The 16,406-nt window shown below is 43.4% G+C and overlaps 1 protein-coding gene across 6 annotated transcripts in view; it reads left to right on the top strand.

The window, feature by feature from the left end:
* Nucleotides 1-1,624: 1,624 nt before the first annotated feature.
* Nucleotides 1,625-16,406, top strand: part of PER3 (period circadian regulator 3) — a 41,405-nt gene continuing 26,623 nt past the window's right edge. For 5 of the 6 annotated variants that reach the window (XR_011315544.1, XR_011315545.1, XM_069742392.1 and 2 more), the window contains exons 1-6: nt 1,625-1,824; nt 12,138-12,605; nt 12,781-12,932; nt 13,070-13,176; nt 13,685-13,886; nt 14,974-15,022. Coding sequence is in view for 4 of the 6 variants with exons in the window: in XM_069742392.1 (XP_069598493.1) it covers nt 12,313-12,605; nt 12,781-12,932; nt 13,070-13,176; nt 13,685-13,886; nt 14,974-15,022 (803 nt within the window). In the remaining 2 variants the exon portion in view is untranslated. Of the gene's footprint in view, nt 1,825-6,827; nt 6,873-12,137; nt 12,606-12,780; nt 12,933-13,069; nt 13,177-13,684; nt 13,887-14,973; nt 15,023-16,406 lie in introns of those variants that run through there. The other variant, XM_069742394.1, reaches the window with a different exon arrangement.

Raw genomic sequence — 16,406 nt, 5'->3', positions numbered from 1 at the left:
ACAACCACTACATACTTACCTACCGCTGTCTGTCCCCGGCGCTCTGCTTCTCTGCTCTGGCTGTGAGCGCCGGGCAGCCGGAAAGCAGAGCGGTGACGTCACCGCTCTGCTTTCCGGCCGCTGTGCTTACACAGACAGTACAGGAGGAGTGCAGAGAAGCAGAGCGCCGGGGACAGACAGCAGTAGGTAAGTATGTAGTGGTTGTTTTTTTACTTTAACGATGGTAACCAGGGTAAACATCGGGTTACTAAGCGCGGCCCTGCGCGATCCGGATCGTTGTCGGTATCGCTGCAGCGTCGCTAGGGTCGTAGGGCTAGGGTCACATTGCGTTAGTGCAATCCGTTTAGCGCTAGCGGATTGCGCTAACACAATGTTTTCTATGGGGCTGCGGTCGGGGTCGCGGTAACGTCCCCGCTCTCGCAGATCCCCGATCTGCGAGAGCGGGGAACGGACCGCGGGCGTGCCTCGGACGCTGCAAGCAGCGTCCGCGGCGCGCCAGGAATCACCGGCGCGTCGCTAGCGCGTGCCGAACATGGCACGCGCTAGTGAAGCGCGTTCCCATTGCCTTCAATGGGCGCGTTAACGGACGCGTTGCACGGCGTTAATTTCGCCGTGCAACGCTGTCCGTTAAACGCGGTCCCATAACGCAATGGGAACCCAGTGCGGTACCTTAACAGGTGTTTCTTCCCATTGTTATCTCCTCACTTTCCTTATCTCTGTATTAGTCCTTTTTTTTATTAATGTTTCTATTATAAAAATGTCAATAAAAATATTAAAAAATCAAGAAAAAAAATGAGGTTTTAGAAATCATATTCCTTCTGTTGTTACTGTGTAACTCTGCATTTTTTCCACATTAAAAACAAACAAAAAAAACCCCTAAAAATAGAATGCAGCAGAAACGCCGTGTGTGAATTAGTCCCTCGGGCTGTTTTCACGCAGCATTTTTTTTCACAAGCTTTTCCAACAGAAATTGCTGCAGGGAAGGCTCTTGTTTTGGGGATTTTTTTGTTTTTGTTTTTATTTTCCTGTTTTTTTTTTTTTTTGCAGCCTTTTGATTGGGCGGTGTGTAGTTTGGAGACGTTTCCTTTCCTGCACTTTTTTTTTTCCGTTAAGTGTTTTTCAAAACCTGAAATAAGGAAAAATGCCGAGAATCTCCTCATGAACAGAAAAGTGGATTTCCCATAAAATGAATAGGAAGACTTTCCTGAGGAAAAGTTTATCAGGAAAGAAAAAAATAATCAAAAAGGATTTGTCAGCCTGAAAAATCAGTGTGTGAACATAACCGTAATCTGTGCGGTAAAGCAGAAATGACCGTGTGACAGCGGGGAACACAGAGCGCCCGCACCGCCTGCAGCTGACTGTCCTCCCCGCGGCCGGGGCGGGCCCTCTACTGCAAGGGGCGGGGGCGGGACGGGGCGGGGCGAGGAAGCGACACGCCCCCAGTGCTCAGCTCCTCGGCTGTTCTTGTAACGTGCCTAGACAGGTGACAGGCTATCGTGTCCCGGAAAGAGCACCAATGGTCGGCTGGAAACCCGGCCCCCTCTGTCACCACCGACCAATGAGAATAGGCGTGCTGGAATGTGCAGCCAATGGTGAAGAGGAGGGTGTGGTCTTGTCACGTTGCACGGTGAATGTGTGTTGTGTGTGTGAGAACATGGGGAGTCAGAAGGGGAGCGGAGTGTGAAGAAGCGGGCGCCGGACACAGAGCTGTGCGCTGCCGAGCTGAGCGACTGCGCCACCCGACCGGGAGCACCCGGACTGTGCTGCTAGGGCCTGGTGTGGAGGCCTAGGATACAACACGAGGGTCCTGGGAGCTGCCGCCTGGTAAGTGCTGTGGCTCTGGGCAATGGTGTCCGTCTACAGAAAGTATGGTGTATATATGGCTGTACTGTGTATATGGTGTGTATATGTATATATATATGTGTGTGTACTGTGCATATCTATATGTACATATGGCTGTACTGTGTATATGGTGTGTATATGTATATATATGTGTGTGTGTACTGTGCATATCTATATGTACATATGGCTGTACTGTGTATATGGTGTGTGTATACACTGTGCATATGAATGTCTGTACTGTGTGTATGTATACACCGCATATCTATATTGTCTCTACTGTGTGTGTATATATATATATATATATATATATATATATATATATATAATATATGCACCATATACACAGTACAGACATACATATGTATACATACATACATACGTGTGTGCAGTGCATAGGTATATGTCTGTACTGTGTGTATGGTGTATACGTGTGTACACTGTGCATATCTATATGTATATATGGTATGTCTAATTGTTTGCATCTATGTGTTTATATCTGTAATTGCCTACTGTGTGTATATACTGTATGTATGGGTGTGCTATGTATGTAATATATCTGTATGTGTAATTGTTTGCATCTACTATGTGTGTTTATTTGTATATGTCTACTATGTGTCTGTATCCGTGCACTGTGTATATAATATATTTGTCTAATTGTTTGCATCTACTATATGTTATATATATATATATTTCCATATGTATAAGCCTATTGTATAAATTTGTGTATACCGTGTAACACACAGATATCTAATTTATATGCACTGTATACATGTATTGCGTGTACATCATATATACGTGTGTGTGTGTGTGTGTGTGTATATATATATATATATATAATATATATATATATATATATATATATAATATATATATATATATAATATATATATATATTATATATATATATATATTATATATATATATATATATATATTATATATATATATATATTATATATATATATATATATATATATATATTATATATATATATATATATATTATATATATATATATATATATATATATATATTAGTATATGCAATACATATAATTTTACCTATATATACAGTACACATAAGATATATATACCCTTTGTGCCTGGCAGTGCCGACTAATCAAGGCTCCTTTCCCCCTGCAGTTTACTAGCCTAGACATTTATCATGGTGTTAGTCCTCTTTAGACCCGGTTAGTCACCAGGACAGGCCACTTCTCTGCCAAGATGCCAACATTGCATTACAAATCTCCACATTGACATTGGTAGAAGACAACACCAGCGCTGATCCTTGCAGGCCGTGTATGTGGCCATTGTCTGTATATGGGGGAGGATGCCCCCGCAGGGGTGGACATGCCATAGGTGCAGCCGCACTCGGGCCCAAGAGCTAAGGGGCCAGTACAACCTCCACACTCAGCAGGCAGCGTCTGTCCCAGACACAGAGGGGCCCGCGTATTGTTCCTGTACAGGGGCCCTCTTCTGTCTGTCCACCACTGTGCCCCCTTATGACAACGCTGTCATCTACTTGGTTATTTCACCTCTAGAAATCTGTGACTTTTGGTCAATTTTGAAAATATGCAGTAAATGAGGTGCTAGTGTGAAGTGGGTGCTGGGAGCCCCTGTTCCTGAGGTCCTGCAGATTTTGCTGTTTGCTGGGAGTTGTAGTTGTTCCGTTCTGCTGCACATTGTTGGGTGCTGACAGCTCGTGGGGGTTGTGCCCACTGCTCCCTATATTTCCCGGTGCCATTGTTTGCAGGGATTTTGTAGGATTGGCGGATTATTTCTTTCCCATTGTTGATTGATCCCTTAGGTCCTTAGAATGTCGGAGGCCGAGGAACCGGTGACAGCATCATGTGGAGGTGACACCTGACCTCCTGCCTCACTGCCTGTGCTCGCTGGTGCTCAGCTATGTCCTTACAGCAAGGACCTGCAAGCTGCGCTAGCTGCTGGGAAACTACAACTCCCAGCACGCTCCAGCAACTGCAGCCTGTTAGAGCATGGTGGGAGTTGTAGATCCCAGGCAACTGAATAACTTTACGTTGCCCATCATTGCACTGGAATGTATGTCGCTCGTCCATTGATAATATTCATTTTGCTAGCAAAAAAAAAGTGATGATTTGATTTGTAACTCTGCTGAGAGTTGTAGTTCTACAATAACTATAGAACCAGTGATTGCATTTCTGACTCAGTGGGCAAAGTTGCTGAGGAATGTAAAAGCAGCAAAGCATGTTGGGAGTTGTAGTTACACAGCAGTTGGCAGTCAACAGGTTGCTGAGCCGTAATTGTATTGCTTATAAAGGGAAGCTTGGTAGACTGAGTTGGTGGGGAATGTCAGTGCATGCTGAGAGTTGTAGTTGCACAGCAGCCGGAGAGTCACAAGATGTCATTTACTTTCTGAAGGCATTGCTAAAGGCGTTATCTGGTGCGCTGTCAGAGCATGCTGGGAGTTGTTGTGCCACTACAGCTAGGGCATTATCAGATGCAGATTGCTGCCTCATTGTATTGTTATGATGCATGAAAATCCAATGGGGGTATTATTTGGCTATGTATAGGTGGGCATGGGTGTTCTGCTGAATCTTCTAGAATTTTCAGGGATGAGGATGATCCTCATCATTGCAGCTCTGCATCAGACACATGCAGGAGATTGACACTTGGGGCAGAGCCAATGAGAGCGGCCGGGCTCAGCCTGGTCTCTCCATTGGTCCTTCCCTGATTGGCTGCTCTCAGGCTGGGGGATTCACGTGAAGCAGACATGCTTTTCTGAGATGCTCTGCACATGCCTCCACCAGCAGCAGCGCCTGCAGAGTCCCAGCTCTTACAGAAAAACCCTCTGTCCGCCATTGACCTGGCGGAGGTTTACTAAATCCTATTATTTTGTGGGCTGCAGACTTTGCAGAACGATCCCTCCTTTCTGTGGTTCCAGAACAGAGTGCATGGTCTATTCAGGTGTGTGATTCCACATGGATATGGTGTCCAGATACATAGAAATACATCTAATCCGGCAAAAGTCTGATTATTCCTGACCCCAGTGTAATGTGATATGGCAGAAGAGAAACTCAGGCGCGTTTCAGGCCGTCATATCATGGATGCATTTGTAACATCTCTTGCACCTCCATTACGTGGAGCCTTCAGTAATACTTTTATTTACTATATAGCACCAACATATTCTGCAGCACTTTACAATTAAGCAGGGACATGTACAGACAATTCAGTGCTTGTCATCCCGTCACAATTCTGATGTTTTATTTTGAGCCCTCCCCTGAGTAATGTGGAACTGCATAAAGGGCAATTCCATAATATTAGAGACCCTTTCATGGGGCATCAGTGGCTCCCGATGGCAGCTGAGATATAGCTTGTTTTGGATTGGTGTTTGACAGATTAATCTGTGTTTTTATTTTTTTTTTTCAGTTCAATGTCAAACCTCTACTAGAGTCTGGAGCAATTTCCCAGTTATATTTTGCAGGCAGAGTATCTGCAATTCTGATAATGATCCGTTAGCGTCAATGTGCAAGGGATCCATTAATGGGGCAAGCGTTGTCGTCTGCAGATTTCTGCTGGATCCATTCTAACTGATCATTACTGAACATGTGAAAATGACCTAAAGTGATGAGTTTTCCTATTGAAAACCGTTTCAGGAAATGCCTTTTTTTTTTTTCTTCTTTTCTTTAGAGGATTTGAAGGCTTTTTTTTGCCCCTTTGCAGTCTTTTGATTTGACACTGCCTCGTTTGAAGCTGATTTTTTTTTTTTCTCTCCACCATCAAACACACAAAAAAGTCCTGTTATGAACAACTAAGTAGATTTTGCGTTGCCCAAAAATGGTGCGACTTTTGAAAGTGTTTTACTCTGGAAAACTGGCATAAAACACTTTGATGAATTTGACCCTTCGTCTAAGGCTATGTTCACACTTTGTTTTTTGCCGTTTTTTTTTAATGCAAATGTAATGCTGCTTTTTACAGTACCATCAAAAGCTATATTATTTCAGAAATGTCATGCATACTGTTTGATTTTTTTCTGACTGAATTGGAAAACTGTTTTCACTGGCTAACACGGTATCAAGATATATATCTTTCCTGTTTTTACAGCGGTTTTTCATCATAGAAAGCATCTAGGAAGTGCAAAAAACGCTGCAAAAAAAACCAAACTTTTTTGGGGGAATAAAACTAACTTTATAAAACATGTACAGTAGACAAATGACACCAAATCTGCACAAAAAACACATCCAAATAAGTAACAAAAACACAACAAAACCTTTTTTTTTTTTTTCTTTCAAGCAGGTTCTTCACTGCCAAGAGAGCATATTTTGCCTGCACTAAAAAAAAGCAATGTGTGAACATAGCCTTAATACTTTCTGATTGCACATAGCATTGGTGATTGGTGCAGTTTATCTCAAGTGTCTTTTTTTTTTTTTCTTAGTAATTAAAGCGAGAATCATGATTAGGATCAAATACTACGAGTTTAGAGGCAGCAGACACTGGATAGGACCCCTAGCGGGGGCCTTTTTTCAAAGCCCCCTATAGCAGCTTTTCCTTTCTGAATCCCCGCAGTTCTGCACTTAAGAAAAAAAAAAACATTAAATGCAGAGTTTAAATCTGCACCAAAAAAGGGATTCAGTAAAAAACTAAAAAACAAAACCTGCAGCAATATCAGAGCAGATTGCTATTGTGTGGTTGGAACATGGCCCCAATGTGTCATTTTTATGGGAGCCTCCTTTATGTGGGTCAGTCCGTTCTAGTGTGTGGCAGGAAATTCCACTTTATAGTTCATTGATATGAATGTCCTGTGCCCAGGTGGCTCAGTAGGCGACACCCTTTCTGTGCCCGCCCTGGGAGCGGGTGTGTTTGTTGTGTAATGAGGCCAGTGTGGGCCGTGTACCTGCAGCGTGTCTCTTAGAAGAGCATGTTCTTCCATCCTAATCACACCCTTCCTCGCTGGGCGGACACCCTTCGGATCCACCTCCCTTTTAAATACCCTGTGCAGAGTTTGGAGAGATGCCACAGTGCTTCCCTCACCCGGGCTCAGATGACGTTTCCTAGTGGTAAGCTCTTAGGACTAACTCTAACTATTCCTCCTCTAGTTAAATGCCAGAACGACACTTTAATTTCGCCACCCTGACTTCTTATGTGTCTCCAGCGACTCCACTTTTGGCATTTGTAGTCTATGAGCAGAGATGAACACTGCGCTCTTGGATATCGGCTCTGTTTATTTAGCACCTACTTATTTCGGGGAGCTTTACATGGAGCACACTGACATTGGACTGCAGCAGTTCCCTGAGGGGCATGGGATTGCGGTGCTGTCCTGCATGGCTGATGTCCCCGGAATCCTATAAACCTATGGCTATGTGGAGTACCTGGAGGAATTGCTGATAATTGTGGGGTCAGAACTTTGGAACCCTCGATGTTAAAAACGGAGTGTCACCAATTCTGATTTAGTGCAATATCCACCCATAAGATGCGGTCATCGCCATGCAAATGAGAATAACGAAGGTACTAAATTAGCGCTGTGGTCCTCTCATTGTAAAGATCGGCATGGATTGAAGAGGTTTGATAAATTCTAAAATTTTACATTAGAGCATTTTTTTTTATTTATTTTTTTTTGTACTACCTTTTTTTTTTTTTTTGTAGTTTTCAAGATTTTTGCTGCTGTCATTGAAGGTTGACCTTCAACGTAAGGCTCTGCTGTCTGTACTGTAATCCTGCATTCCCTGTCTCCAGTTGGTGAAGTTCTGCAGGATATCGGGGAGAGCTGTTTTTTAGTCTGTGGTTTTCTATTCCACAAGGAGGTTTTTTTTGTTTTTTAGGCGTTCAAAAACAAGTTTGTTTTTTTAAACAACTTCATAAATGCTCAATTTTACGGGTCATTTTTGGAAGAGGAGTCTTTCTTTTTCTTAAGTAGTTTTCAAAGAGGTTGTTTTTCTGGATCTTTCTATCCAGCTAATTGATTGGACAGTGACTATTTTGGAGTGGATTCCATCAGGATCTGTTTCGGAGAAGTGACATGCACTTTGGTATTCAAAAGCTTAAATCTCCCGCATCACCCCACAATATAAGTGACAAGTACTGTATCCACCTGCAGAGTATTGCCAGTAGAAGGAGCAGGTCTGGATGATGCAGGCAACATGGTCCCATGATCTGCCTCATTTACCAGTAGGAGAGTTCAGACTTCTCATCATTTAGTGATTTGTGGACTTTTCTTTTTGCACCAAAGTGCCGTAGTCCGCCATAACTGAGGAAAGCCCCACATAATGGAGGGGGTACAGTTTGTGCTGTGCATGTTACACGTGAGCCCTCCTCGGTAGTCCTTTTCTGGCCAGCGGTTTCCTGGAGGCGGGTTATTTACTATCCGCAGAGTACAGTCTGTGCAGCATCGCTTCCCTTTAACCTGGCAGCCGTTCACTGTGGCGTCTGACTCAATGCCAACTTTCTGTCCCAGCCTGGAGTTATGTAATGTTGCACTTACTACACATGTGGCATTGAACATTATGTTCAGATGTGTGTGTTCTCTCGCCCGTCCTACAAATATTCTGCTAAGATAAGTTACAGAACAGGGAGCGGGGCACGTGGCTGGCACACATGGGGTCTGGCCATAAACTAGTCACACTGTGGCAGAGGTCACCTCTCATGCAGGAAATACAATGAGTTGTCTGTAGTTGTTGATGCAAGACTACAACTCTCAGCTTGTGGTTGTAAGGGAATGCTGCGAGTTGTAGTGTTTGGTTAAATGGTGGGGTGTACTACAGTCCTTGTGTGCAATCAGATGCCCTCTGACAAGGCTTTGGTATGAGGTCCTTCTCTTGTCAAAGTGGTTCTATACTTAGTGTTTAATTGCTGGAATGATCCTTGTTAATGGGCTCCTCAGAAAGGGTCCCTCATCTTGCACCCTGAGTGGACTGCTGTTGTGTGGGTTTTTTCATTTTTTGACTAGCACTTGCTCATTTACTGTGACTTCTTTACAACAGAGTATTTTTGACCTCGCTGTGCTCTTTTTGTGTCTTCAGGATTCTTGGTGGTGTGAACAGGTTTCTACAGACTTGTTCACTGTGCAAGTAGCCCATGTGTTTTTGGTTCTATAATTGTTCTCTTGTTTCTACAAGACTGGGGAGTTCACCACTCCTCTGTGGGTCATTTGCACTGGAGCTGTTCCACCCTGGATGTCCACATGGATATTTTCTCTCTGAACCCTGTTCACACAGGTACTATACAGATGATCAGGTTTTTAATACATCAGATAGGGATTATATACATTAGATAGGACTGCTCTATTATGGGTATACCTTGACGATTGGTGGAGCAGCTTAATATACATTTTTTTTTTTTGCAAAAAAAACTTATTAACTAAATACCCTGTATTTTTTTCATTTTTTGACTAGCACTTGCTCATTTACTGTGACTTCTTTACAACAGAGTATTTTTGACCTCGCTGTGCTCTTTTTGTGTCTTCAGGTTTCTTGGTGGTGTGAACAGGTTTCTACAGACTTGTTCGCTATGCAAGTAGCCCATGTGTTTTTTTTTTTTGTGTGGGGAACCCTGGTAGTTTAATGTCATTACAGCGCCACCACAGGGGATAGTTTGGCATTACACTTGATGTTCCTTATGGACTCAGATGAGGATCTTGAACAATCCATTCTCCTCTAATCTAATCTACTTCCTAGATGGTTTATATGAAAAATACGTCTTCAAAACTGGACATCATCTTTAACATGGACTCTAAGCTCCAAGGCAGGGGGCAAGTTCTAACTTGCACCATTATAACAAAGGGTCATCCATCCCACGTATAAGCTCAAGTGTAGCGTGAGGTTGAGATCAGGCGGTGCGGCTGCCCACCTGGCCGATATTCCGCTCAGTTACACTGGTCAATGGCCTCCCAAATGTGTATAATAATGCTCATCGGCCATCGCGCCGGGCTGAGGGTTTAATGTTGCCGATTACATTTTGTGCAAGGGCTTACTTTATTTACGGTATTTATTTTTAAATGAGCAAGTGAAGGGATCTGAGTAATCTAGACATGGGACGAATTGCAATAGTTAAAGGACTTAGAGCATCTCGGAGACAGCAGAACATATGGGGTGTTCCCAGATTTTGGTGACTAGTACCTGCCTAAGGTGGACACAGGAAGGAGGTCCAGTTTGGCAAGGATGGAGTCATGAGCATAAATTGCTCACAGTTTATGCAGACTATGGTAGGAAGGAGTCAGAATACGCTGTACAGCGCAGCCTCCGATGTTGTCTTCTTATCCTTTTGCTCTTGGTGCAATAAGCCGACGCTCAGCGTGTCTCCCATAGAAGCCCCGAGTGCTCATAGTTATTGACAAGTCCTAGAGAGGAGCTGCCGGCCATACGATCATTCGCCCGGCAGCCATCTATTGTTTGACCCTTTAGTAAGAACTTCGGAAGTACAGTACCTTGTTTACTACGTTCTCTGTAGCGTCTGAACTTCCTGATCAGATCGTTGAGTACAGCCTCACGTGGCGCGGCACTCCCAGCGTACAGTATGTTCAGCCAGTAGGTGTGTCGCCAGACTGTACACGACGTGCTGATTATTACATCGCTGGCTGCTTTACAGCAGATAAATATAACCTCGCCACAAGAGAGAGTCATGGCGTCCCCGGAAAGACTCCCTAGGATGAAAAGTTTTATTTTTACAGAATTGTTATTTCCTAAACAAATGTAATAATTGACCCAACTCTTCCCTTGTGGCCTGCCGTCAACAAAAACACATACGTGGGGAAGTGCTGCTTACGTAGAGTTAGAAATTACCTTAAATTGCTGGTTAAACATAAGGGGGCTTGAAGACCGGATGCATTGAGTTCCCTTTTTGCCGCCTAATAACCTAATTACAATCATTACCTTTTTTTGTATCGGAGTCTTTTTTTTTTTTTCCTTTTGTACATTAACGTCACAGGACGGCTGCAGGGATGACGAGGGCCGCGGTGCTCATAAAATTGACTTTATGAAAGAAATCGGCAGGAGAGTTTTGGGCATTAGAGGTCAGACATTGGAACACCGCTCCGCTCTAGTCAGTAGCAGTAAAGTTTCCCGATTTTTTTTTTTTTTCTTCTTTTTTTTTTTTTTTTTAAAGCGTTAAAAAATGGTTCCAAAGGTGATGACACCTTTCATGCTGGTCATAGATGTAACGAGTGTTCGGTTTGTTTGTGCACTTCACTTTTCTGAAGAAGTAATGTTCCAAGTGTGCTAATTGCCGGAGCCATTAAAATAATTTCGAAGACGTTCCATGAAATGATAAATGCGTTTGGCTGATTGCCCTAACCTAGTTTTCCAAGTTGTATGTTGTATCTGCATGTAGGGTGAAGTTACATAATGTTGTCACATAGTTACCTGAAAGCACCCGGTGTCGCCACCACGTGGGCGGCCGGCTGACAGCTGTGCACCGTCCATGATTCAGTGTAATGAAGATGATGATGGAGGTGATCACGTCTCATCGCTTTGCAATCTACAGTACATCAGTGTTTGCTAATGGTGTGATTCCCTTTAGCTCACTGCCATTTAATGGTTTCCTGGTCATCATTAGAATTCGCTGGCTTAGGCTGGTTTCACCCTTGTGTACGGGAGGGCTGTGGATGGCAGCGTACTTCCTCCCTTCTTCCTCCATGAAACCGTTTTGACGCTGCACCAACCCTAACAAAATGCAAATGTTTTGACGCTGCGCTGAATGCAACTTGTTGCGGTCGGCGCAGCGTCAAAACGGCGCATGTGGAGGCATCCGCATACATTTGCATGGCCTGCGTACCCAATGTTAAAGATAAGTACGCAGGGCACCGCAGCATGCCAGGAGTAGTAGGCGAAGCGTAGGCAGGGTTTCATGGAGGAAGAAGGGAGGAAGTACGCTGCCATCTGCAGCCCTCCCTTAGTGTGAAGCCAGCCTTACATAATGGTTCTGAGTAGGCAGCGTGGGCATCAGCTATAGGCGATGGTAGCCTGCTCCTGGATGCTTCATCTGTGGTGTGGTTAGTCTTTTAGTTTTTGTGGCTACTGCAGTAAGATCAGCCATGGTCAGGCTGCAGGGGGGGTGCCCCAGACTACATGGCGAGACTGCCGCTGCGGGGGGGGGGGGGGAGCCGGACTGCCGCTGCGGGGGGGGGGGGGGGGAATCCAGACTGCCGCTGCGGGGGATGGGGGGGGGGGGAGAATCCAGACTGCCGCAGCGGGGGGGTGGGGGGGAGGAGTGGTCCAGACTGCTGCAGTGGGGGTAAGCACTTCAGGTAGATAAACAAAAAAATACATATCATAGATATTTACTTGTGTATTGAAGTAATTCAGTTTGATTTTTCTTTTGTTTCCATATAGGAAGCTTATAATACATTCCGGACTTCGTTCTTCAGAAGCTGCTTAGATAACCACAGGAGAACCACAAATGCCACAAACTTGGAAATCTCCTCTGAATTGTTTTGTTCTACCCATCTTATACCGGAGGTTAGAGGCGCATATATAAACCTGAGCAGTATTATTCCAGATCGTCATCATGAGCACAGAGGCCCAAAGTGAGGACTTGATCCCAAATGAGGCCTGGTCTACAGCCACTAGAACGGAGGAGGGAAGCCCTCCCGAAAAGACTTTTAACTGTGAAACTTCAGAGGAGCACAGCTCCGAGCACCACGAGGACATGGAGATGAACTCCAACAGCAACGAATCCAGTGGAAATGACTGCAATGGCCACGAGTCTAGCGGAACAGATTCCAATGTGCATGAATCCAACAGGAGATCAAGCTGCAACTTCCGGAGACTGAGCAAATCCATCGGCAGCAGCAATAACAGGTAATTACCGCCTAATATTTCTATGCAGAGAGGTAAATTCACACTGGGAACTTCATTTATTGTTTGCGATGCATCAGGTGAAATCTGCAACAAAAGCCACATGTTATAGATGCAGATTTTACACAGCTTTAGCCTTGCATCATCGTTCAACGCTTGTTTTATTCATCTCCTACAGTGAACAAATGGACCGGATCCGTTCACACAAAGAGCTGATGAACGTGGTGCAGGAGATGAAGCGGCGACTGCCAGCCGAAAAGCTGAACCACAGCAAACCCAATACGTTCGATGCGCTGAACTACGCTTTGAAGTGTGTTCGACAGGTTCAAGGTGAGAGGAGCTTTTTTTTTTTTATTTTTTTCTCTTTGCCGTTGATGGAATAATGTCTTATCTGGTCGTGTTACATTAAAGATTGGCTAGGAATTGACACAAAATATATATAATATTTATGATATATATCTTTTCAGCAAACAGCGCATTTTTTCAAGTCCTCAGTGACAGCGGTACCTCAAGAGTGGACACAAATGTACATACAATTGAAAATCTTGGGACCATAACGTCGGAGCATCCACCGGTAAGTCCCCGTGCCCAATACTTCTGTGTATGGAGACTTTGGGAGACACTATAGCATCAGATCATTGGCTTATACATGCCTCTTTTGGGCTCCATCTGACATATTGATATATACGACAGATGTTCCTGGCGTTATCACTGTGCATATGCCAGATATTGATGGAACATAGTTTTACATTGGTTTAAGCAAAAAAAAAAAAAGTTAAATAATTGTTAAAGCAAAAACAAACCAGAAACCCTTAAATCGCCTCATTTCCCATTCTGTAAATTAAAAAATAAATAAATGAATAAAAAATCTAAAGGAACCTCCTAGAATCCCCCCAAAAAAACATATTTGGTATCACAGTATTTGTAAAAGTTCTCAAATTTTATAAAAGATCACATTGCTTACCCTGCGCACAGGTTTCTCAGAAAGTCAGACATATAAATATTGTAGATGGCCATCCCGTGTCTACAGCCGCTATTAGCACATCTGACGTAGACCTTCTATCCCCCGTCCTCTCTTCTAGGACACCTTTGTCATCGTGGTTTCTCTGGCCTCTGGGAAGATGGTGTACATCTCCAGTCAGGCGGCCTACATCCTGAACTGTAAGAAGAAGCTGCTGGACTCCTCGTGCTTCGTGGAGCTTCTGGCCCCTCAGGACGTCAGCGTCTTCTACAAGCACACCACACAATCAAATCTTCTACCGTGGAACATCGGAGCAGAAACTGGTAAGAACCTCAAAACGCAGCCATTAAGGACCAACCGCAGTATTGGGAAGGATCATTTCAGTTAAGACTAGATTTGTCCCCATTGTTCAGTTCTTAATTTCTCGCTGAAAGTCAGATTATAGTTGGTGACATACCTATAGATGCAGGTGACTTCTATCGGGCTCGGTGCTGTACTGGTTCCGCATCATATTGTTGTAGTGTCATAGAGACTTCCCACAGCCACCACTAGGGGGAGCTCTCTGCAGACAGACTATACACACGTGCCTTGCGCTCCCCCTAGTGGTGGCTACATGTAACTAGCATAATACAAAATAAAATCGTATCACCAATATTCATATATCTTGTCAATTACTAAATTATTTTTTAAATGTAATAAGTGATTAACTTTAAATGGGTATTCCCGTCTAGTCTCACTAAGTCCTCATTCAGTCGTCAGTGTTTGTTTGCGTGTGTGAAAAAAAAAAAAATTATAAGAGTGCTTTGGATTCCAGTGTCATCAGTATTTTTCACGTATGGAAAAATAAATGACAAAGATTGCAAAAAACAATGTTTAATCACACAAACTACCCACTGATGCCATCTGTGTGCTAATGGAGATTTTCTCTGACCCATAGACGTGTGTTGGTCATTTTTTTTTATTTTTATCTCTGATGCCAGGGGAAAAAAACTGACAGTTCTCCATGATTTTTTGCATGGGCAAATGGTCTGCAAAAAAAAAAAAAAGTGAACAGCACCATAGATTACAATAGGTTTCGTTTTCTATCCACGACTGAATGGGGCGTAATACATGCCATCGCTCTGATGGTTGGCAGGGGGCACGGCAGCACTGCTTCAGCATGGAGCACCCGTTCTCCTTTTTCTGGCCAGCACCGATCACCTGTGTGGGACTGTGCTGCTGGTCCCTGCGCTCTATGGACTCCTTCACTTATTACACAGGGTTTGTGGAAACCCCACATCCCAGAAAGCAAGCTGTCAGTAGACCCTGAACCAGCAGGGCCGGGGAGGGCCGATTTGGTTCTGACGCTCATTGTGCTTAGTTTATTAGACCATGTATATCTTTATTGTAACCTGTGTTTCACTTTTGCAGCTTCGGTTTATGAATATACCCAGGTGAAGTCGTTTTTCTGCAGAATAAGGTAAGACTGCTGTCGGTTTACGCACATTTTGGAGAATGTTAATGCAGCAGACTCGTTTTTCTCTTGTCACTTAAGATTTGTCCATAAAATTAAAGGGTTTGTCTGGGATCCACATATATTCCAACATTGGCCTGAAGATGTAGAAAATAGCAAAAACTTTAATACTTGGCCCCCAGGTCTAGTGCTGCTTTCCAGCCGGTACCCTGACTTTTTTTTTTTTTTTGACTGTCTGCAGTGATGACATCAGCACAAGTGACCGCTGCAGCCAGTCAGTGGGCTCAGTAGCTTGTGCCATCTACATCAGCATTACCGTTCTACAACTTATGCCTTTCAAAATATGGCGACACGAACACTGGCCTGGTCTTTACAGGCTTAAAAGAGAAGGGGATTTCTAGAGGAGATGATTATTTCATGGTAGAAACTCATAATATAATTACACCATATTCCAGGTCTTTAGATTTTCAGAGTTTCTGGATAATCGAATATTGGATTAAAATCTACACTTTGTACATATCAGTAGAGTGATATTTAGAAAGACCTAAGTAGATGACATTCCTTTAATCTAGCATCTAATAATTCAGAAAAGCAAAGCTCTAGATTAGCATTTAACTAGAAGCAGATGACCTGAGCAGAGAAAAATAATTTTGTCTTTCTAGCAAAAGAATTTTCCTTTTTTACTTTACAATGACTATTGAGTAATCTGGCAGCTACTAGGTCTATAGATGCGGGATTATTCTCGCATGCAGAGCATCCGAATGATTTTATTTTTTTCATTATTAGTGCAGTCCTTTATTCGGATGCCTCAGATGTGATACATTCCCGCGCCTCTTTGTTACATATATAATACACACACACATTTAGTAGAATATAGTATTTTTTCTTTTTTTCTTATTTTATGTATTAAATTAGTTCAGATGCTGAAAGATACATGCGCTTTATAATGTTAGTCTTGTAAATTGATTTTTGTCCTGTTTTATTTGTAACTCGCAGCAAATGTCAGTACATTGATGGCCGCCGGAAAGGTTTAACACGCTGTGCTAACTCATTTGTAACTCTTGTTTAGAATCTTTAAAAGGAACTAAACTGAGAAATTGACAAAAAAACTAATAACTGAATGCAAAGACACAGGGATAAGACAGGGGTCTTTGATGGGTAAATGGGTGGGACTTACCATGACGTGGGGTCTATACTAACCCTGACAGCACCGCAACCGTTCAGCAGTTGGACTGACAGGGTGGACAGCAGTGTGAGCAGCCTCTTCTTACTGCAGCTTTCCTGGTATATCCAGTGATTAGATCAGATAAGACGGGGTGGACAGCAGTGTGAGCAGCCTCTTCTTACCGCAGCTTTCCTTGTATATCCAGTGATTAGATCAGATAAGACA

This window comes from Ranitomeya imitator, chromosome 10, assembly GCF_032444005.1.
Source record: "Ranitomeya imitator isolate aRanImi1 chromosome 10, aRanImi1.pri, whole genome shotgun sequence".
In the NCBI taxonomy this organism is placed as follows: domain Eukaryota; kingdom Metazoa; phylum Chordata; class Amphibia; order Anura; family Dendrobatidae; genus Ranitomeya; species Ranitomeya imitator.
This window is presented reverse-complemented; position numbering and strand designations above follow the sequence as displayed.